The 24,031-nt window shown below is 42.8% G+C and overlaps 1 protein-coding gene across 2 annotated transcripts in view; it reads right to left on the reverse strand.

Moving 5' to 3' along the window:
• Positions 1-24,031, reverse strand: part of TPPP (tubulin polymerization promoting protein) — a 124,911-nt gene that overhangs the window by 30,747 nt on the left and 70,133 nt on the right. For both annotated transcript variants that reach the window (XM_074987932.1, XM_074987930.1), the window contains exon 3: positions 631-784. In XM_074987932.1, coding sequence (XP_074844033.1) covers positions 631-784 — 154 coding nt within the window. The remainder of the gene's footprint in view (positions 1-630; positions 785-24,031) is intronic.

Genomic DNA, 24,031 nt, shown 5'->3' on the forward strand with positions numbered 1-24,031 from the left:
GGCACGCACCCTACCAGTTGGTGGGGTGTGTGCGTGATGGTAGTGTTGGAGGTGACCCCTAGAGTAGATTCCCGAGTGCAGCTCCTTCTGCCCCAGGGCAGCCATGTTGATCCTGCTCGGAGCTGCCCAGCTCCTTTGGCCCTGGTGGAGCTCCTGCGGCTTCAGCAGGGAGCCATGTGGCTTCTGTTGTCATGGCATGGTCTCTCCTGTCCTTGCTGGCGTGGCTTCTCCTGCCCTGATGTGGCCGTGAGCAGGTGCAGTGCGACTCCCGTGACCCCGATGGCCCCAACTCCATTGGTGGCGGCTCCAGTGAGTCGCCAGAATATTCGGTTGTAGGGGACACTGGGGGTGCCTGTCTCTGGGGGACGGCATTCGTTGGAGGGGGTGATGAATATGCCAGGATCATAACCACAAGTGTGGTGATCCCTGAATTATTATTGGAGTCCACTACTCTACGGGGTTTCACCTTCAACTACAGCATGGAGCACAGTCACGTGCTGGTTAAAACTGAAGTAAATGATGGATCCTTTGTAACATGAAGTCTTTAAACTACGGTTTGATGACTCCAGTAACTCAGCCAGGGCTTAGGGTGAGATTTTACTTTATGTCACTACTGAAATTGTACTGTACCGTTACTCCAGATATGATCGGGGCTTTTCCTTCAATTAGCTTATGTATTTCTTGAACTGCTTCCTCATTGCTCTTGTCTTTAAATCGTTTCTTGGAGAGTTCTTGAAGAGCTTCCTTAAACTGATCAAAAGTAATCGTTCTAGAAGATTTGCCCCTGGAAAACACACCAAAAATCAGAAGAAATTACAAATAGGATATACATACCTCCAAGAGGAGAACAGATGCAGTTTGCCATAGTGAAGAACAGCCAACATATGAATACTACAAGGAATAGCTCTTCATCCTGTTAAGAGTGTCAGTGTAGTACCTCTCCAGGGCCGCGTCTACACATGCACGCTACTTCGAAGTAGCGGCGCCAACTTTGAAATAGCGCCCATCACGGCTACACGTGTTGGGCGCTATTTCAAAGTTGAAATCGACGTTAGGCGGCGAGACGTCAAAGTCGCTAACCCCATGAGGGGATGGGAATAGCGCCCTACTTCGAAGTTGAACGTCGAAGTAGGGCACGTGTAGACAATCCGCATCCTGCAACATCGAAATAGCGGGGTTCGCCATGGCGGCCATCAGCTGAGGGGCTGAGAGATGCTCTCTCTCCAGCCCCTGCGGGGCTCTATGGTCACTGTGTGCAGCAGCCCTTAGCCCAGGGCTTCTGGCTGCTGCTGTGGCAGCTGGGGATCCATGCTGCATGCACAGGGTCTGCAACCAGTTGTCAGCTCTGTGGATCTTGTGTTGTTTAGTGCAACTGTGTCTGGGAGGGGCCCTTTAAGGGAGCAGCTTGCTGTTGAGTCCGCCCTGTGACCCTGTCTGCAGCTGTTCCTGGCACCCTTATTTCGATGTGTGCTACTTTGGCGTGTAGACGTTCCCTCACAGCACCTATTTTGATGTGGTGCTGCCCAACGTCGAAGCTGAACGTCGACGTTGCCAGCCCTGGAGGACGTGTAGACGTTATTCATCGAAATAGACTATTTCGATGTCGCGTGCACATGTAGACATAGCCCAGGATAGCTTCATCTTGCTTTCTTGAATGCCACTGTAATAGTAATGAACCTCACTTGTGTAGGCTTCAGAATTAGAGAGAAACTCAAGAAATTGGAGCAATTGGAATTGCTCATACACCTTTCAAAATGCGTGGGCTTATCTAAAACCAGCCTAAAACCAGAGGTGGAAAACGTACCCAAAAAGTTACCTGAGTAGAAGTGCAGCTGCTTTCACTTTTGGATACCTGAGTACAATCAATATGTGATGTGTGTGCTTTTACTCAACTAGTTTTCCAGAGGGACACTGATGACTCATACTTAAGTTCTCTCTCCGCCCCCCCCCCGCCCCCAACAAAGGAGCTGTACTTTTACTCAAGTAACTTTTTGGGTGCTTCTTCCACCTCTACTTAAAACAATACCTCAAACTTAGCTTGATCTAGCTATGTTTCTCAGGGGGTGTGAAAAAAAAATCACATATCCTTGAGAGATGTATTTACACTGACATAAGATTGGGTACAGACAACCCTAGGTCAATGAAATAATTCCTCCTCTTAAAGGATAAATTTACTAGTGGCAGAAAAATCACTTCCATTTATGTACTGAGGTAGCACGTACAGTGTAGACATAACTGGAGATACAATCAAATTTGAGTAACATCTGCAAATGCTGCATAAAAGAAATGAGTGGCAGTGGCTTAGGCCCCAGGTCTTCACTAAAAAGTTAGGTCAACCCAGGCTACATGACCCAGGGGAGTAAAAAATCCACACATCCCTGGGTGACATGAGTAAGCTGACCTAACCCCTTCTGCAGTCAACACTATGTCAACAGAGAATTCTTCCATCAACCTACCTACTGCTTCTCAGGGAGGATGATTAAGTATAGTGATGGAACAACCCCTCCCCATCACCATAGTGTTTTCTACACTCAAGTGTTACAGCTGATGGGGTTTAAATATAGACATAGCATTAGTGTTGAATGCAAAAGGTGATTTTAGATATTATGATAATACATTTGTTTTGTGATACGAATATTGTGCAAATCAAGCTTAAACCAACCATAAAGAAAATGGGCTGTTCTTAACTCCTCATCATCCCCCTCACCCACAAAAAAGTTTATATTCTACTAGCAATGCATGTTTGACATCATGTCCTACTATGTTAACCAATAAACATTTTAAAATAGGACTTCACTTTTCTCTGTGACTGTCCCATTTATGAGACAACATTCACAAACAATAATTTTTCAGAAAAGTGTATTCAACGGCTTGACATTTTCACAATAGCACAGAAATTCATAGTCCAGGCAGAAACTCTATCATTAATTCTTTGTATTGTCTTGATAAATGATTAAAAGTGAAAATGTAAAGTGAATGGTGAAATGTGCACCATACATCCAGGTTGGTTGTTTTCATTTCTTAAAGTGGAAAAGTATGCTGCAAAGATGCCTGAAAGTAGACTTGGCTAGATTATTGATTCTGAAAATATTGACGGAGTCAGTATCCATTTAGCTACTTTTGTACATTATAAGCCTGATAGACCGTAGACAGCCATTTCATAGAATCATAGAATACTAGGACTAGAAGGGACCTCGAGAGGCCATTGAGTCCAGCCCCCTGCCCCAATGGCAGGACCAAGTACTGTCTAAACCATCCCTGATAGACATCTATCTAACCTGTTCTTAAATATCTCCAGCAATGGAGATTCCACAACCTCCCTTGGCAATTTATTCCACTGTTTGACCACCCTGACAATTAGGACCTTTTTCCTAATGTCCAACCTAAACCTCCCTTGCTGCAGTTCAGAGTCCACTGACTCTTTTTCTACCCTCAGGGGCCAAAGAAAAACAAGTTTTCTCCCTTCTCCTTATGACACCCTTTCAGATACCTGAAAATCGCTATTATGTCCCCCCTCAATCTTCTCTTTTCCAAACTAAACAAGCCCAATTCTTTCAGCCTTTCTTCACAGGTCACATTCTCTACACCTTTAGCCATTCTTGTCACTCTTTTCTGGACCCTCTCTAATTTCTCCACATCTTCCATGAACTGCGGTGCCCAGAACTGGACACAATACTCCAGCTGAGGCCTAAACAGTGCAGAGTACAGCAGAAGAATGACTTCTCGTGTCTTGGTCACAACACACCTGTTAATGCTTCCCAGAATCATGTTTGCTTTTTTTGCAACAGCATCACACTGTTGACTCATATTTAGCTTGTGGTCCACTATAACCCCTAGATCTCTTTCTCCTGTAGTCATTCCTAGACAGTCTCTCCCCATTCTGTATGTGTGAAACTGATTGCTCCTTTGCATTGGTCCTTATTAAACTTCATCCTGTTTACCTCAGACCATTTCTCCAATTTATCCAGATCATTTTGAATTATGACCCTATCCTTCAAAGCAGTTGCAACCCTTCCCAGCTTGGTATCATCTGCAAACATAAGCAGTGTACTTTCTATGCCAATATCTAAATCGTTGAAGATATTGAACAGAACTGGTCCTAAGACAGACCCCTGTGGAACCCCACTTATTATACTTTTCCAGCAGGACTGAGAACCATAAAGAACGATTCTCTGAGTACGGTTATCCAGTCAGTTATGCACCCACCTTACAGTAGCCTCATCTAAATTGTATTTGCCTAGTTTTTGATAAGAATATCATGTGAGACTGTATCAAATGCTTTAATAAAGTCTAGGTATACCACATCTATCACTTCTCCCCTATCCACAAGGCTCATTATCCTATCAAAGAAAGCTATCAGATTAGTTTGACATGAATTGTTCTTTACAAATCCATGCTGGCTGTTCCCCATCACCTTACCACTTTCCAAGTGCTTGCAGATGATTTCTTTAATTACCTCCTCCATTATCTTTCCTGGCACAGAAGTTAAGCTGACTGGCCTGTAGTTTCCTGGGTTATTCTTATTCCCCTCTTTATAGATGGGCACTATATTTGCCCTTTTCCAGTCTTCTGGAATCTCTCCCGTCTCCCATGATTCTCCAAAGATGATAGATAGAGGCTCAGATATCTCCTCTATCAGGCTCCTTGTATATTCTAGGATGCATTTCATCAGGCCCTGGTGACTTGCAGACATCTAATTTTTCTAAGTGATTTTTAACTTGTTCTTTTTTTATTTCAACTTCTAACCCTACCCCTTCCCCACTAGCATTCACTATGTTGGGCATTTCTTCATCAGATTTCTCAGTGAAGACCAAAACAAAGAAGTCACTAAGCATCACTGCCATTTCCAAGTTCCTCACTGAGCAATGGCCCTACTCTGTCCCCGGTCTTCCTCTTGTTTCTCATTTATAAGAGCTCTCAAACCCCTAGCAAGTATGTTTGAATAATCACTGGGAAGATGTAGTCAATGTAAATCTTCTTGGCAGTTAAAATACGTGCTAGACAAAGAGCTTAACTTCAGTTCACTGATTATTTTCCAACAGCACAACATGTTCTGAGTTTTAAACTAGACTAATTTGATTTTAAAATAAAGTTATTAGACCACAGCAAGAGGAAATTACTTACAATAGTTTCATTTATATGGAAGTTATTTTGAATTTTGCCAATACCAAAAGCTATACCTTGGGTGGATATAAATATTTTAATCTTTCCACTTACCTATTTTCATATCCCCAAACATTAGGATCAAAATGCACATTTCTTGCCTTTAGCCATACAGACATATCCTAGAATAAAACTCAACATACTAAGGGTCTGTCTACCCTACAGCAGCCCAGCTACAGCCCTGCATCTATGCTGCAGTAGCACACTGTAGCATGGACACTTCCCACATCATCAAACAAGGTTGCTCTCTCCATGCAGGTAAACCCACTCCTCCCAGAGGCAGTAACAGTCAATGGAAGAATTCTTCCATGCACTTGACCATGTGTGCATTGCGAGTTAGGCTGACCAAAAGACAGAACTCAGGATGCAACATTTTTACAGCCCCAGGCAACAAAAAGTGAAGTTGATCTAAATTTTAGGTGCAACCCAGGCCTAAGTTTAAAACCTTTTAAAAAAAGCTGACAATATAGCATAGTGTTAGAGCAATCTGAAAAAGCAGCATCTCTAATACAGAGGTATCCATTCCAATGCTTACAAAGTTAGGAAACTCTCCAAGTCAAAACAACTTCTTAATGCAGTCTGTGTTACTCGGCAGCCTGCTACTACGTCAGTCTAGTTTGCAGCCCAAGTCTTTCTCTTCGTGCCAATTTAAAGGAGCATCTTGACAAAATTAGCCAAAAAGATAGACAAGTTCTTTCAATAATGACAGCTGTTTATACAGGTGTAGGAGATGGATAGTGAAGACAGGGAAAGCATTTACTGGCAACAGAAAGATCAGGCAAGAAAAACTATATGCAGAAATTTAATTTGCCTTAATGACCAGCTTTTATCGTTGTCATAATCATCATAAACACTCATGTTAAGTCCTTGCAGGACCTCAAAAAGATGGCAAAAGTATCAGACTCAATTGCTAATGTCATTTTCTGTGCAACTATCCTACTATGTAACATGCCTGACACAGGCAGGCCTAGTAGAATAAGGACAGTTCATTACCAGATTTGTCAACATGCACTCCAATTGTCTGTCACCAGAAGGAATCAAAATGATGGAAGCTAGATTTTGGTCTGAGTTAAGGAAGGCAGTTTGTTCATGTATTCCCAAAAGCAAAAAAACCAAAAACAAACAAAAGATCAGCCCCCCCCGCCAAAAAAAAAAAAAACCCAACAACTCAAAACAAATGGTGAGAATCTAAGATTCAGAGCACTGGAAGTGAGCGAAAACAGCAAACTCCAACAACTCATTCCACTTGTGTGCACTCTAGTACTATTTAACTGAAACTACACCTGAAATCCTCAGGCATGAAGAAACGTTTCTACGAAAGGAGGCCCAAGCCCACACAGCTCACAGCTCCGAACATTTAGCAGCATAGTCACCTAGTGGAATCCACAAACACCATGTTAGGTGCCCAGGGCCTCCTCTCAGTTAGTTAGGGACCTCTATCCAGTCATGATTCACAGGTGGGATCCCTCACCTGGGATCAGACATCAAAACAGTTTCTTGTACGAAGGCAGCAGTAGGACCCTACATCTACACCCAAAGGCAGAGGAAGAATGGTCACTTATAACCTCTAGTCCAGTAATTAGAAAACTCATGTGGGATGTAGGTTTGATTCTCCCCCTCTGTCTGATGAGAGAGGATGTGAACAGGGGACAGCCACCTCTCAGATGAGTGCCTTACTGTACAAGGGAATGTTCCGGGGAGAGGGGGGGGGGCTCCCTCAAGCTCTGTTGTGGACACTGTTCATTTATGCTTAAGTATTAATTGAACAGTCACTGGGCCAAACAAAGAGAGAACAATTCTACACGCCAGCGTTTGGGGTAGTCACCCGAGAGGCAGGAGACATGGGAAAATGACTACTGTCACACGGTTTGAGGATCCTGCGAGACCTGAGGCATGGGACAGGTGTCTAGCCACTTGGGCTTAAGTGTCGTGAACACGCTGACACCCAGAAATTTACATGCTATGGGGACTTTAAAGGTATTTAGGCACTCAGAGATTTTAGGATCCTCCATGGTTTTGATGATACCTATATATTGGGCTTGAGCATTTATGCCCTCTTGTGAATCTGGGCCTGACTCTCACCATGTAAACAGTTGGCTCTTCATTTCACATGTCTGTCTCACTGTCAAATGGTTATGTGTTTGAAGAAACTAGTGGTGTTAGTTGAATATAAGCATGTAAATAAAGAATCTGCCAAGCATGAGTCACTTATGCTGTCCTATTCAAGAGGCTCTTCCTCTGGTAGTCAAGATCAGTGTCTATGAGCAGATTGTGCATGTGGTTCCAAAAAGGAAGTGGGAAAAGGAAAAAAGAGAAAAGAGCAAAGACAAGCAGAAAGAATACATGCTGTGAAGATGGTGTTATCTCATGATTACATATAAAACAGGATTTTACAGAAAAGAGGAATGTATTGTTCACCGAAAGCATATAATTCTATGCAGTAATATTTTACATATACTTTATACAGGGATCCTTTCATCACAAGAGAACCCCAAAGCACTTAATATTGGCCATGTTCTGCATACGTGTAAACACACACTATGACTTCATCCATTACTGAAATTCCTCCACCTTTGTTACAGAACATAGTAGCTGTATGTGACCGTTCACATGCTACCAGTACAGCAACACGAGATAGTATGTTTTTAAAGAGACAAGAAGTGAAGAAGAATATGATCTCTAATGAAGACTGCAGGGAATAAGGCAGGCAGAGTGCACTGAAATTACCCATCTGGTTTTTGGCCAGGAAGCTCATTAATGGGATTAACATCCCTATTCTTATCAGAAATGCCAAGGGACTTTTAATGAGCACAAGAGGTCAGCACCTTGTCTTGTGTCTCATGCAAAAATGCAGCAGCTACAGCAGTGTAGTGTCCCATCATCATGCCACAGGAGGCCCTGATGCACAAGAAAAAGGGGCTGCCCAGAGAATTTCCAACTCTGCTTTTCAGATGTTTTCAGATGCGAGTTATACCTGGAGGTCTCCAATCCAAACGTGCTAATACTGCTTAGCTCATTAGGTCTGAAAGGACCACAGTCCTGTTGGAATGACTGCATACATTAAATATTATCCATGGAAATTAACAACAATGACTCTCTGCCAAACAATTTTTATTCTGGCATGAAAAAGATCCTGTAACAGTCACAGGTTTTCACAGCTGCACTTAGCTGATAAGGGAGGGACACTGATTTAGCAGTTTTTGTTTTGTTTTCTTAAATGGGAAATGGTAGGGAAGTGGATATGCAGATCTGACTCCTTCCAATCAATGAAATGGACAACCCAATCTGAGGAAGTTGACTGTATTCACCATCACATTGTAAGACAAGCAACACCTGAACATAAGCACAACATATATTCTAATTCACCACCACAGAAGGTCATGCTGGAGCACAAACAGGGAGTCCAGAAAACATTAAGCCCTTGAATTTAGAGAGATAAACAGTGAAGAAATTAATGCATTACTGGCGTGATAGGTTATGCATTGAGGCATACAGTGTTGTAGCCAGGCGATTAGAGAAACAAAATGGGTGATGACATACCTTCTATTAGACCAACTTCTGCTGGTGAGAGACAAGCTTCTGAGGTACACAGATCTAAGGAAGAGCTCTTCAGAAGTTGGTTCAATAAAAGATGTGGCCTCCTCCACCTTGTCTACACAACACTGGAACATATGACTGGCTTCCAGAAGCTCCCCATTAAATTAGCTTCTGGATTGAATTCATTATTCTTTCTTCTCAATCCAAAAGCCATTTTGTGCTCCCTCTCAGTTTTTTTAAATCGGCAAAAAGTCTGTTCTGCTGTAAGCATCCAGCGTGAAACCTTCCACTATTCCCAAAATCATTCAGTTATAGCTGCTAGCTTCACTAACACAACTCTGGATGGTACTTTCAAAGGAAAATAAGGGAATTAGATGCCCAGTGAGATTTGGGCACATCAGATTATAAAAATCTGAGTTTGTGAACTGGAGCAGCTGTACAGAGAAAAGTGAGATGCAAACAATTTATTATTATTTTTAGCAAGGTGGTAGCACCTAAGAGCCCCTTTCTTATCACGTGTGGTAATCTTAGGGGTCACGTGCAATGCCTGTAAGAAAATACACATGGGATCTAAAATGAAACATGCTTTTTTATGCTCAGAAAAGAAGATTAAGAACTAACTGAACATGTTGTTTTCCTTACTGATCTGGGGCTTCATTCTATCCCCACTGACTTCAGTGGGAATTGTATCACTGATTTCCATAAAAGCAGGTCTGAGCCTTTCAATGGCCTCTTTGGTTATCACCCAGGAGCAAAAAGTAATGTGGCAACTCCTGCAGCTACAGGTATAACCTCTAGTTTGTGGGGTAGGAGCTCCATCCCACTATGGGCAAGCTTAGATGTTGGTGCTAGTTTTACTGCTCATGCAACAGTGCTGCTGGTGCTAAGTAGGAGCCACTTTGTGCCTATTGTGTGGTCTCTGGTGGTGTAAGTCTACATTCAACCCAGGCATAACAGCATGAGAGTAAATGGGACCATATCAGGGATGAATGTGACTCAGTAATCAGAACACTGCTTTCTTTATCTCAGCTGTGGCTGGACTTATTCCAGGTGTCCTCACCCCATCCCCTGTTTCATATGAAACTTTTGTCTAGTGTTGCCCTCACTCCCACCCACAACACACAAAACACATTTTATCCTGGTGCAGCCTATGGAACTAAGCCTCTTCCAGCTACCATGGCACACTAGTTTATGAAAGATGGGAGTAGAAGAAAGTTGTGTGCTTGGTTCTGAGCCTTACAGATAAAAGTCTCATGGAAATATCTCTCTCTCTCTCTCTCTCACACACACACACACACACACAAAATCACCACACAGTTAAAGACAAAGTGAACCAATCAAGCAGAACCAATTAGACTTAACTGATCAACAGATCTCCCAACAACCTTGGATAGGACGTGATGCATCTATACGGGAGGGAGCCACACCAATTCTGCAGGTTTATGTTTCAGAGGACATTTACAGATGACCCAGAAGAACTGGCTATCCTTCTACTCAGACATAGCTCTGAAGTTTAAAAGTACTGCACAAGGTAGAAGACAACCAGAGCCTTTAGGTGGTTCCAGCTCTCTCAAAGGCCCTATTCACAATACAGTTGGAACCATTTAGTTATGGTGCACAAGGGCCAAGGATTAATGTACAAAAATAGAAAGTTTCTATTCAACAACTGTTAAAAAGAATCAGACTCCCTCTGTGTGTGTGTGTGTGTGTGTGTGTGTGTGTGTGTTTGTAACTTGTTTTTAGGAGCCCATTACAAAATAACTATCTTGTTTCCATGGGAATAACAAAATAAATGTATTAACTTCCATGTGTTACAAGTTCATAGGACCATCTCTGCCCACTCCAAATGGTCTGACTCCAATTAAGTATCTCAAAGAAGAGATCTGAACTATTCAATCTCTTTCCTTTGGTTTCTTATTTCAAAGGGGTTAATGGAAGTCTGGGGAACAAGATAAAATACTTACTGAAAAGAAAGGCCAAAGAGGAATGCACTGGAAGGAAAGTCTAAACAATCCATTACATTATAAACACAATGACAAAATCAGATAGAGGAAATGCAAATTAAACTCTCAGACCAGAAAATTAAACCATCAGGAACATTTTTAAAATAGAGAGTGTAAAAACACAAAAGCATTTATGAATATATTGAATCAGTAAAGGTGGTGTATTCAGTGAAAAAAAACAGAGTCATGAAAGGGAACACGAATATCAATTTAAAACCCTTTCTGCACTTGTTTTCTGACATGAGGAAATCTTTATATTTAGGAAGGATACATTCTTACATACCATTCTATTTTAAGCTGTGCTTCTTCCACAAACTGAATCACTCAAATATATCACCCTGGCACATAGTAAGTACAGCTGAGCACATAATTCACAATACATTTGATAAACAAGGATTTTACCCCTATTTGCGAACTGATTATAAATTCTTAAAATTGGTTATTCAAAACTATTAATCATTTTTTCTACCTCCTGTTTCAGGGACCGGCAAACAAAATAGCAAGTAAAGCTGTTTTTTCCAATTTGGTAAAAAGCTTAATTCAAGAGACGCAATGCATGTGAATACGAGATGGTCCTTAATAAATAATGTCAAACCATACTTTTTGTAACCCGTTTCAAGAACTGGAAGGAAATAATGAGGGAGGCATAGGTCACCAATGGGCACTGAGCCCATGGTTGTTAATGATGATGATGAATTTAAGAACAGCACACACACAATGATTTGTAATGCAACACATGTTTACTACAGGACATTCACAAACTTTTAAAATATTCTGTTCCCTCACACTTTTTATGTGAGTTTTTGACTCTCTCTCTGGAGGATGCTAGCGGGAGTTATGTGGAATTTTGAGATCACATATCGTTTACTATTTAGACATGAGTTGTTCATTTTTGGGCTTTTAGACATTCACCGTTTAATTGAAATAGTCAGGAGATTTTTGTTGTTTTTTGGGTTTTTTTTTAAACTTTGCAACTATTGCGTTGGGAGCCACAAAGAAGTCCTTAATGAGCTGCAGGTTGCAGACCCCTGCCCTCCTGGGTGAACTGCATAGTGACCTCCTAAGGACGGATGCTGAAGATAGGCTTTGGTCCATCCTCTGGTTTTCAAGGATACAAATTTATGCTACAGAAAATCCCAATTCAGCTTCCTGAGAACAGTGCAGAGTCTCTGACCATACTCAAGTGTAAAAAGATAAAGAACTGGCAGGGAGAAGACTGTAACTGCAAATTTTATTTTAGTCATTATTCAAGCTTAACATTCAATTTTTGTATTTGCACTAATGTAATGCTTTAGTAATCTAAAATCACAGGATGTGAACAACTGTGCTGAAATTTACTCCCAAACTTTTGTAAATAAATATTCACATACTATTGGTGCTCTCTGCTCAACTCTTGTAATAAAGAATTTAATTTCAGTTATTTAAGGGCTCCGTTTAACAGGTGAGAGAAATTAAGCAGATAGGTAACATTTCACCTTGGCACAAAGCCTTTCCAGTGCAACCTTAGCATTAAAGTTTCCTTACTTTTACTGCCTGTTCTAGCAAAGCTAATGTTTCATAAATGGTAGTTTTTGCCTTTCATTTCTTTATTATTGGTTTATTATTGGAGGGAAAAGAAAAACGGGGAACAATCAGAGAAGCCTCTCATCATCCTATAGCTTTCTATATTGCACAGTTTCTCTGTCAAAACCAGCAATGCTTATGTTTTGTGACCCGCGTGCACCCTCAGAAGGGATTCACTGTCCACAAAGGCAGGAACCATCAACCTGGCACTGATGCAAAGGGGCTCATCATCCCACAAAGAGTAATTCTGAGGGAAGCATCAGCAAAGTTGGACCATGGGAACTGGAGACCAGGAAATAGCTTTAGTTGAGCTGGAAGGTAACTGTTGTAAGAAGTGAGGGAGCTTGCTTGGACTGGATGCATGCAAGCCTATTTACTCCAAATCCAACACCATCACTGAGCGTGCGAGTTTGCTCTGCAGTCACTCTTAAAGCATGTCAGTGAATTAATAAACTGAATTAATAACTAGATATAGGTGCATCCAGGGGGCATGCACATGAAATTAAATGTGACTGCTTTCGGAGGAGCATTCCAACACACCAGGTTACGAGGAAATACAAAATGCCCATACTGTAATGAACCTCTGGGGGACCTAAGCCACTTTGGACATTATAGCAAATGAGAGGAGATAGACAACTCCTCCAGGCCCAGAGATGTGGCATGGACACAGAACTCCTATGGTCCCAGAGTTGCGATGGAGTCACAGTGCTCCTCTAGCACTTTTGGACTGGTGCTGGGGTAGAGAGAGAGAGAGAGAGAGAGAGAGAGCTCCTCCTGTCCTGAGGCCAAAGGAGCTTTGTGATCCTGCCATGGCCCTGGGGCTGGAGACATTCTGTGTCCCTGATGATTATTGAGGGACCCCTGCCCTTGCTCCCCACAGGTGCATATAATCAAGTATTTCCGTATTTTGAACATTACCTGGATTTACTGTAACGAGAGCCCAAAGAATGTAACAAAGAGCTAGGTAAGTTAGCTATCTGAGGCAACTGGGCAAATTTAACAGCAACTGATGAAATTCCAGACAGGAAGAATATTACATATTTTTTCAGTGTATGTATTCAATATGTAATTCGTAAGCAGGAATAGTTGTTCTTTATTCTTCCTTCACCTAAGAGAGGCACATGTCCTCAGTGAGGACAGTATTCAGTCCTGGTTTGAAACTTCAGCTCTTTTTGGTTTAGCCTTGTCTAAAAATTAAGTGGGCTCTGGCAGGTTATTTTGTTTTTGTTTTATAAGGGTTTGTTTTTTGAAGTGAACACTTGATTTTCTTTCCCATCATCAAAAAACTAAACAGCTGAAGAGACTTTTCAAACTTTCTAGAAAATTTTCATTTTTTGAGTAGACCTCAAACGTTTGCCAGCTTGAGTTTGACTTTTTATCCCTACTGAAATCCATGAGTAAAAACGCAACTTTTTGCAATCCCACCAGTACCCTCTGGTAGTATTTCACAGTGTTCTGAAGACCCTAACTCTTGTTCATCCATCAGTATTCCACCTCTGTCAGGTAGTTTCTAGCCTGCAAGTGTCAAGTGCAGTGAGTCTCCTTGGGGTCATCTATAAACACAAAATATATTAGAACCAGTGATTTGTGGCAGGTGCTTTGAGCTGACTGGCACCAAAATGGGATTAGAAAAAAAAGGGTACATATAGCTGCTCAGTAGGTAATGCAAGCCTTTATTTGGAACGTTTATTCTTATTGTCAGGAGTATTTGCTTTAGTGGCACTGGCAAGAAGTCTATGGTTTATTTGTCTGTGTAGAAGTAGATTATACATCAACCTGCCTTGTTTTGTTTCTCTTTTCATTGTTTGGCTTACATATTCTATTTTCAACTTTTTTGGGGTTAGTAGCTCAGTACTTTTACAACCCACGGGCTCAACTATGAGTACCACAATCAAGGAGACTGCCTGCTAGCTAATTAGCTCCTTAATGTACATACACTGCTTTGGCAGAGTTAATAAGACATTAACTTATCCCAAATGGCTATATTTTCCCATCCCATGAAGCTGCATTTTCTGTTTCTGCCAAAATGTAAATTACAAAACAGTACAAAGGCCAGAGGCATAAAAATTGATCACTTACAAATGAGAAGAGGGTAACATTGTACACTTTTTGTACTCAAACCTATCAGAGCAGAACTCACCTTAAGTAAGAACCTCTTCAAACAAAAAAAACAGAAAGAAGTGAAGAAAAAAGTCCAATGACATGACCCTGTTAGGCAATAAATACTCATTATTACTCCTAGAAAGATTGGATTATGTCAGATAGATCAGCTGGCTGGAACAAGTCAATGAAGACTATATAAAGAAAATCGAAAGGATATAAACAAAAACCAATGGATTGCTGCCCAGTCAAAAGCCTCTGCCCACAGTTTAATGTTGGAGACCTTGACCCCTAGACATGGGGGGCTTGTGGAGTCTGGATCGGTCAGCACTCAGTACTGCAGGGAGGGATGGAGGATTTACAAGGTTCTCATCCTACAGACATCTGCAGCAACTGATTCCAGGAGGAGGCTTGGGTTCACAAAAGCCAGAACCTGTAATATTCTGCGAAAACGAATCACTCAAGATGGAGAGGCAGCCTCAAGTGTACAGCTCTTTACAGACAAAAGCCTGGCATATAGCAGCCAAACGGCAGAAAGGCCAAAACGCAGAAGGCCTTCACTGCTTCTTTATACAAGTGTGATCTCTCTCTGGCCCCAGCTCCTCAGTCAAGTCAGAGAAAAGTGCTGTGACTTGGAAGGGAAATAAAAAGGCCTCATTCATTATCACTGGGCAGTTCTATCAGCTTTTGCGTTGTATGAGAAGGGAGAGAGAGCTGAATGAACTGCAGCATGTATGAGGACTGTACCATGCTCATCCCTGATGACAAAGAGAGTGGGTATCTTCCTTCATGTTTTTAACAAGGAGCTTCTCCTTCATCTGTTGAATTCCTGGCTGCGACACAAAGGGCTCTTGAGGGACATCACAATGATGGAACGACCCGATGCAGAAAGCCCTTTGGGGTGAGTGCCTGAGCAGCTCAGGCAGAAGTACACATACCATAGCAAAGGCACTGAACATCATGGCATTGATTTGTCCCTGCCTTCTGCAGCCAGAGAAAGTGTTGTGCCCTCTGCAATGTTATGTTCCCATGACTGACTCATTCTAACAGCAAGGCTGAAAGACCCTTTCCAATCTAATCCCTATATTTTAACTCCTTTCAGTAGTGTTAAACACCTCTTTACACTTGTAAATTGTCATGCACAAGCTCAGAGCAGAAGCAAATCAGCAGGATCTCCCACCAATAGCAGTAGGGATCTTTATGCTCTTCCCATGTTAACTGGGAAATGAGGAAGTGAATGTTTCTTCAGAGGAATCTCCTATATTTCCTTCTCAGCTTCATGTTTCTGATGTTTCCTTCCCTGTGCTTTGGTCACATTGAACATTCATTTTCAAAATGAATTAATTGAATTTGCATTCAAAATGCAAGGTTAAAAATACATGTTCATCAGAGATGGGAATTGGCAAGGCTGAAGGGGAAGAAAGCAATGAAACAATAGTGAGTTAAGGCACATGAAGAAAACAACGAGAATGCAAAATGCAGAATGAGTTCAGTGAAAAGGATTAATGGGAATCAGAAAGGCTTATCAAGTGAGAAGGAAGCCTAGCCAGAAAGTAGCTCATTTAATATATGCTTAGGATGTGGGGGTCAGAAATGAAATTCACAACTCCAAACTAGCTGGAACAATATTTTTAAGGAAAAGAAACCAAGGAAGTTAAGAAGCAGGAACCATGTAATGACAGCTACCGATAAAGAGCAGGAAAGGGAGTGCATTGGAATCGCCATACTCTGGGTGTCCCTAATCTGGGAACACCCATGGTATGGAGCAAGAGGCTCTGGGTGCTGCCACTCCCCTGCCCTGCCAGCCAGGACAATGGCAGCATCCAGAGCCATTTCCCCTGAGGCTTCTTCCTGTTGCTTCTGCAACAAGTGGGGGAGGGCTGGTGCCTGGGAGTGACCGGGGACACGGAGCCACATTACCCAAAGTTGTAAGATTAAAGAGGTTCAAGAGTACTTGGAAAACTGGAATATCTAATTGTAAACAGACTAGAGAATATACATGCAGCTCTGGGGACTTGCTAGTTACTTTACTGCATCCTAACTTGTGTTTGGAGAGAGATGTTGACCTAAGGAAGTACCCAAAGGCTGGAGAGAAGAACTGGGGGAGAAGAAAACATGGCACCAATCTTCAAAAAAAATAAAAGGGAAGAAGAAACATTTTGGCTGCCGTCTCTCTGATTTCTCTCCTGAATTTCAACCATAGTGAGAGAAATGCAAGAACCACACAAACAACGAGAAGTCCTGTGGCGTTTTACAGACTGCATGCAGTTGATGAAGTGGTTCTTTGCCCACGAAAACTTATGCTCCAATAAATCTGTTAGTCTAGAAGATGCCACAGGACATGTCATTGTTTTTGCAGATACAGACTAACATGGCTATCCCTCTGATACTTGTCAACATGCAAGAACTGCTCACACGCACACACAAAAACCCAAACCAAAAATATCTGTGAATAACACAAGGGACATGTACAATAAGGAAGTTGTAAGACTAAACACTACAAACACTGTCTAGGGCACATCCCTTGAATTCTCAAAATGCTGTCTAGTATCTTGTGCCTGAGTCCTGGATACTGTATGTTCTTTCAGGCACACCAGAAAAGGGAAGTTTGGCAGGTAAATGCAAGCAATATTGGCATTGCTTGCTGGCGCAACTGAGAGGGCAATTAGTCAGACCAGTGTGTATTCTGGGAGGCTGATAGCCCTAAGAGAGTTTGGTGGGGTCATTTATCAAGGAGACTGTATGAGAGTTAGACAAGGGAGAGAGGGGACTGGAAGTGGGACCTTGCCATCACAGAGAGGCTACTAAGTGGGTTCTGCAGTAGGAAAGTGGTACTTCAGTATTTGAGAAGGGTGAGGCATAACAGAGACTTGTTGTGTTTCTCTGCAGAGACAAGCATAATCATCCTCCACTATTAGCAAGAAACAAAACAAACTGCACTCTTATTGGCCTCCACAGGGTCAGGAACACATATATAAACTGTACGAAAATAGGGCAATGTTAGTAAACTGCTGGCGACAACTGCCAGAGACATCTTTATACAAACCAAAGATACGAAAATCCAAAAGGGTGAAGTCATGGTACCCCATGCAAATAAATGGCAGTAGTAGAGACTGCTTTCAACAGCTAATTGTTTTACTATTCAGTGTGCCTCGCAATGGCCAAGTTCTGATTAGTGCCTGTGTTAGTGATAAGAAATTCTTCTTTTATAATAATATTTAGCACTTATGCAGTAGGACATATATTGCCACCGTAGTGTCTTTGGGAGCCAATGTATTAACTGTATGAATTGTTTTTGTCCAGTTGTGTTCTGCTCCACGGGGAGGGGTGTTAAAGCACCTCCCAGGGACTGAAAAACACTGCGGGGTGGTGAAAAGATCAAGACAAGGTCACTGAACGTAAATGTTAGAGAGGTCCCAGCTCCTGGAGAGGTTCACTCTGAGTTTTCCAGAGACTAGGACACAAAGGAAGGCTTTGGGTATAAAATGTAAGCTTGAGCTGGCATTGGCTCTTCCTTCTCCACCAGCAAATGGGACAGAATCAGCTGTCTAAGGCAGACCTCACACTTGTGGAAAGACTTGGGCCTATAACGTCCCAAAAGACTAATGGGTGATTCTGGGTGAGGTTAGTGTTGGTTTAATGAGAACAGATGGGCTTCCTTAGTAAAAGAGGTGTGATAACTAATAACTGGTAGCAGTGCACTGGTCACAGCCCTTGGAGAGAGAAAGCACAGCACTGGAGCACAGGCTGAATGGCTTGCTGGGGACTTCACATGAGAACAGAGCCATGCAGTTTTAAAACTCCATCAGAAGAGAGTGAGACAGGGGTGTCTGCCCAAGACAGATGATGGATGGGAGACGGACACTTTAAATGGCTGCCCTTGAGGAATCATGGAGGGAAACCAGAAATGCAGTTAAACTTCTGTATGGCAGAGTCCAGGGTAAGTTTCAAAGTACTGTGCTAACTAGTGAATTAGGAGACTATTACAATTGCCATGTGCTTGGAGAGCTGCAAAGCAGATCATGGCAAAACAAGTTACCCTTAATATAACAGCTGAAATCCCCGCGCAGATGAGACACTAAAGACTCCACATCTGTACTTTGTCTGCCAATCAAGCAGCACATGCATTCCAATGCTGACTGCGTAGGGAAAGAGGGTAGGCAGCCACAAATAAGGAATCCTTCTAGCGTTAATGAGCAGTTCAATGGGATTTGATAAATCACAGCTCTAAGATGGCAAAATAAAGACCGGCTAATAAGTGCATGTTGATTCACGCTCCACAATGGTGTGAAAACATTTGTTTAAAAAGAAGCCCAGCTGACATGCTAGTGAAAATATGCTCAACACAAACACTGCTGAAAGGAAGCTGGAATACCATCACAGGCTGAGTAAGGAGAACTCTGAATAACCAAACTGTGCACTCTACTAACAAGGAATGCAATTTGCCCCAGGCAAAAGTCAACGATCAATTAAACAGACTACACAAAACAGCTTAAAAGTAAACAAAAAAGAAAAATCTCAGAACATAAAAGTGTGATTATCAGCTGTTTTTCATAACTTCTGTTTTTATCAACCTCTTTATTTTATGGATAATGGACATTAGAGAAGGAAATGACCTAGCTCAGTGGCCCCTCAAACACTAATATCAGTACTGGCACTTGAAGCTTTTAATGATCAGTACCAGGGCCTACCTGAAGGCAGAGCTTCTGCACTGAGCACCTACATGTTACAACTGTCCACGCCCCAATCAGTTAAGCTTGGTTTACCTTGGTGCAATAGTATTTGGGGTCCTGTGTATTGTTTGTATTGAAGAGAAATTGACGAATGAGTCAGGTATTTCTTTGTTTCCATCCTATTTAAAAGAATGCATGCAAGTCCTGTTTCTCTCAACACAGTAGGAATCAGGCAACGGGAGATGGCTCCTTTGCTCTCAGTTCCAAACCTCTTCCTAGTCAACACTCTGCCCAAAAGCTCTCCCCTTCAGCTTTTCCTCTGGGTCACACTAGAAGTGCTGTCTGTTTCCAAAGCTGGATTGCATACTACCTTCTCTGTGTGCTTCTGTGGTACCTATCTTTTTTTCCTCTTTCACTCACATGCACAGTTCCTTCAAACAATATCCAGCCCTCTGCATTCCCCAATGAAATCCCTCCCTCCATATAGCTCAGATCTTTAAGTGGCCTTTCATGGCTCCTGTTGTTTCAGGCAAAGTTAATGGCTTTTCACACTTACCCTGAATGAATGGTGGTTACCACAACCACCACCTTCAGCAAGGTTTCAGCTTCAGGGCTGGCGCACCCATGGGAAAAAATAGTGCATGCTTAGCACTGCACAGCAGCCCCACAGATCAACACTTGCCCCACCCCCCACCACTGTGATCTGCTCTTCGGTGGCAGGCAGGAGCTGCAGAGGGGAGAGGGCTGAGTGAAGGTGGAATGCACTCGAAAAAAAGGGCAGACTGAGGCCGGAAGGGGCAGGGTGAGAACAAAGCAGAAGCAGGAAGAGGCAGGTCAAACCCTTGGGAGAACAGCTGGAGTGGGGGTTAGGGTGGGGCAGAAGGCGGGTGTTGAGCACTCCCAGGAAAATGAAGAAGCTGTCGCCTATGGCTTGGGGTGTTACAATCCTAGGACAACAGACACCTGCATATGTCTTTTGCCCAACATATGGGGCAGTGAAGAATCCTGTGTCACTGACTGAGCTGTGTCCATTGTTGGGGGTACATATGCGTATTGGTTCAGCTGAGTCTGCTGACAACTATTATTCTATTGTACAGTACTTCTTTTGACAATAAACCTGGCCTGGTGCCTTTGATCCTTATCTGATTTGAGGTCTTTGGGGGCTCTCTCTGAGTCTGTGCTTTCCTGGCTATCTGCACAGAGCCAGAGCAACATGCAGGGAAGAGCACATGTATGCAACCAGAAGGTTATCATCATTGGAGAGAGCAAGATATCTGTCAGGACACCACAGCTGTGACTTCTGACCACATTATTTTAATGCAAGCACTATACAAGGTTCAAGCATCTAACATCAGGATGCTCATGAAAAGAGCCTTACTTCCCCATGAAGAATCTTAGGCCTCATCTGCGCTATCACTTACTTCGGTATAATTTATAGAACTCAGGGATGTGAATAATTGACACCCTGATGGAAGTAAGTTATCTCAACAATAGAACTGATGTAGCTAGCACAGTGACAGTGGGAAAGCATCTTCCACTGACATAGCTACCACCACTCATGGAAGTGAATTAATTAATTCGACAGGCAAGCTCTCTAACATCTTACCATAATCACTACAGTGGCGCAGCTATATCGATGCAGCTGCATTGCTGCAGCCAATCTAATGTAGACTAGCACTAAGTATCTGTCATGCCTGTAATTATGCCTGTAACTGTGCTATATTATTCCACATGACTCACATGAAAATGCAAGGCCAGGATTTATTTATTTTTAATTAAAGCTAATTGTGACAAATACAACTGCAAGATCAATTGGAGTATTTTATTACCATTATTGTTAATTGGAGATACACATCTCCTAGAACTGGAAGGGACCTTGGAAGGTCATCTAGTCCAGTCTCCTGCCCACTTGGCAGGACCAAGCATTACCCCTGACAGCTATTTGCACCAGTCCCAAAATGGCCTTCTCATGGATTGAGCTCACAACCCCAGGTTTAGGAGGCCAATGTGCAAACCACTGAACTATCCTGAGCCCCAGAGAACATGGGTATTGATCCCACTGCCTCTCGCACGCCAAGCGAGCACTCTATCATTTGAGCTAATTCATCAAGTTCAACAGAGAATAAGAAAGCAAAGTTTGTTCTCATGGGGGAAAGTGTCTGGAACCCCTGGCTCCAGCAAGACTTCGGGCAAAACTCCAGTTTTATCTCAGAAGTCACATTATTTGGTGTAAAGAAAATAAAACTATCATTCACTGAAGGCAAGAAAAATGAAGAGGGGATGGCAAAAGTCTTTAATTCGTATACACTATATTCACTGTCTCATTTGGGCACTGCAGATGTTTATCAAGGAACTGCTGCCAAAATGCACCAGTAAATCTATTCATATTTCACATTGAAGAAATTTACACAAAACTAGCTGAGCGGACTAAGATCATTTTTTGCCCCTTAATTAACGTTTTCATTTGTAAATTTAATTTTCTTTTAATCTTCCATCTTTTGTTTGAGAGCATAACTCTAAGCACATGATAAACTTTACGGGTGCATCTACACTAGTCAGCTACTTCGAAGTAGCTGGCACAACGTTGAAATAGCATGTGTAGCATCTACACGTGCCATGCGCTATTTCGATGTTGAAATCGACGTTAAGCGGCGAGACGTTGAAATTGCTATTCCTATCTGAAGATGGGAATAGCGCCCTATTTTGATGTTCAACGTCGAAGTGGGGCGTGTGCAGATGATCCGCGTCCTGCTATATCAAAATAGCGGGGTGCTCCATGGCAGCCATCAGCTGACGGGTTGAGAGACGCTCTGTCCAGCCCCTGCAGGGCTCTATGGTCACCGCATGCAGCAGCCCTTAGCCCAGGGCTTCTGGCTGCTGCAGCTGGGGGTCCATGCTGTGTGCATGGGGTCTGCAACCAGTTGTTGGTTGTGCAGGACGAGTGTGTCTGGGAGGGACCCTTTAAGGCAGCGGCTTGCTCTTGCCCCTGAAGGGCTAGTCCAGCCTGTGACCCCGTCTGCAGGCTTTGCTGGCCCCTTATTTCAATGGAGATGCTTGTGTGTGTGGATGCTCCACATTTCCTTCTGGGGCGGCTCCTTTCGACGTTCCCCATCGCTACTTCAATGCTGAAACTCGATGGCACGAGCCCTGGAGGACGTGTAGATGATACACGTCGAAGTAGCCTATTTCAATGTTCTTACTTTGAAACAGGCTACTTCGATGTCGTGTGCTAGTGTAGACATAGCCTACATGTAAAATAATAACCATCCTTCCCCAAATACTCCACAGTATATCATTGTTTGAAAATTTCACACACCAATGAATTATCATGGAGTGACTCCCACAGGTCATATTTTTGGAAGTTCATTGCCTATAACAAACATTGTGGCCAAAACGCCAAAACTAAAGTATTTTGGTCAAATCCAACAGTGGATTTCCTTGTAAAACAAAGGTGCAGAAACTTTGGAGCTCCAACTGCAAGCAGCTTGCCAGGGTGGGCTGTTGGCATGCTGCCAGATGCTTTCTTTACCTGAGCATCTGAGGGCTCTCCTGTTTGCTGCTCCACGATTCACTGTTCCCAGACAATAACAGATGTGGCAATTGGTAGCCTGAGTATAGCTGTGGATGCTCAGGTAAACAGACCATTTGATGGCCCATCAGGACTAGCTCTGATGAATCATGTCTGGACCACAGGCTAGCGATTCCCCACCCGTTTTAAAATTTAGTTACCTCTATCCTGAAGTAAAATACCTTGTAGTGGTACAAAATTATTTTTAAGTAAGTTTTACATAAGAAGCATCTCTGCTCCAGCTAATTTTACATCTACACCATTTCACATGATGTCAAATGAATGGATTTTTTTTTCCCATATAAAAATCACATGGAAGCATGAAAACACACTTCTGAACAAAATGCTCCCAAAATAATACATGGGATTATGGCCTTCTTTGACTACTTTTTGGTTGTGTATGGTTTAGGAAAGAGATGGCAGTGGGAACTGTTATATGTATGACTGAAAGCACATTCTGTTTGTGATACAACAGGGAAAAGTAGACAGGAGGAGGGGGGAAAGGGGAGATAGCATGGGTAGCTGATGACAGAGAAAGGCATCGGAGTGTTAAAGCCAAGGGTAGGGTGACCCGTATGTGGTGGGATGGTCCAGCATTTGGGACGCCAAAAAGGCGTCCCAACTTATTTTTAAAAAAGGACCAGTAGTCCCATATTTAGGCTCCCGGGGGCTGGGGGTGGGGCCAGGAGCACCCACAGCTGCTGCTTCCCCAGGGCTTGGTGCAGCCAGGAGGAGCTGCCCCCACTCCCGGTATTTGAGACACGGAGATATGGTTGCCATAGCCAAGGGTATCCTTCATACTGGATAAAGAAAGAGGGATGTGAAATTGTGTTTGCTATATGTGGTGAGGGAAGAAGGTAAATGGTGGTCCTGGTCCAGGCCCAGAAACCATGTTGTTCTGGGGATATCTCAAGAGCTTCCTTCAAAAAATTATTCATGCAGCGTAAGGCTGGGAGGTACGGAGCATGGTCAAAAGACAAAACTCACAAGCACAGCTGCTGTCAGGTGGATTCAGCTATGATTTACTTCCCAAGTGGATCTTCAGCTGAGCGCCATGTGTGCTTTTAAATAGCCAAAGAGCATGGTATAGCTGAAGAACATTATGAACATTCATGTCTGGCTACTAGATAGCCTAGCCGAGGAAGGAATAAGGCCATGCCCTGCTCTCTTTCTGCTCCTTCCCGCAGGGTAGTCTATTAAATCAAACAAAAAAACTCCCGAAGTCACACAAAACAAAGCCATTTCCAATGAACAGAGGGATTCAGGGACCCAGAGGCCTTTCATGTGGTCCCCTTCTCTCTGTTCCTGGGGCAATCCAGGGACCCAACTTCTCTCCTGCAGCTCTCCTTCACTGATGCCCTTCACCCTTGTAAAGATCACCCAACCTCTTCCATACTGGGTCAGATCAAAACAGGGCTGGCCGG

This window comes from Carettochelys insculpta, chromosome 2 (assembly GCF_033958435.1).
Source record: "Carettochelys insculpta isolate YL-2023 chromosome 2, ASM3395843v1, whole genome shotgun sequence".
In the NCBI taxonomy this organism is placed as follows: domain Eukaryota; kingdom Metazoa; phylum Chordata; order Testudines; family Carettochelyidae; genus Carettochelys; species Carettochelys insculpta.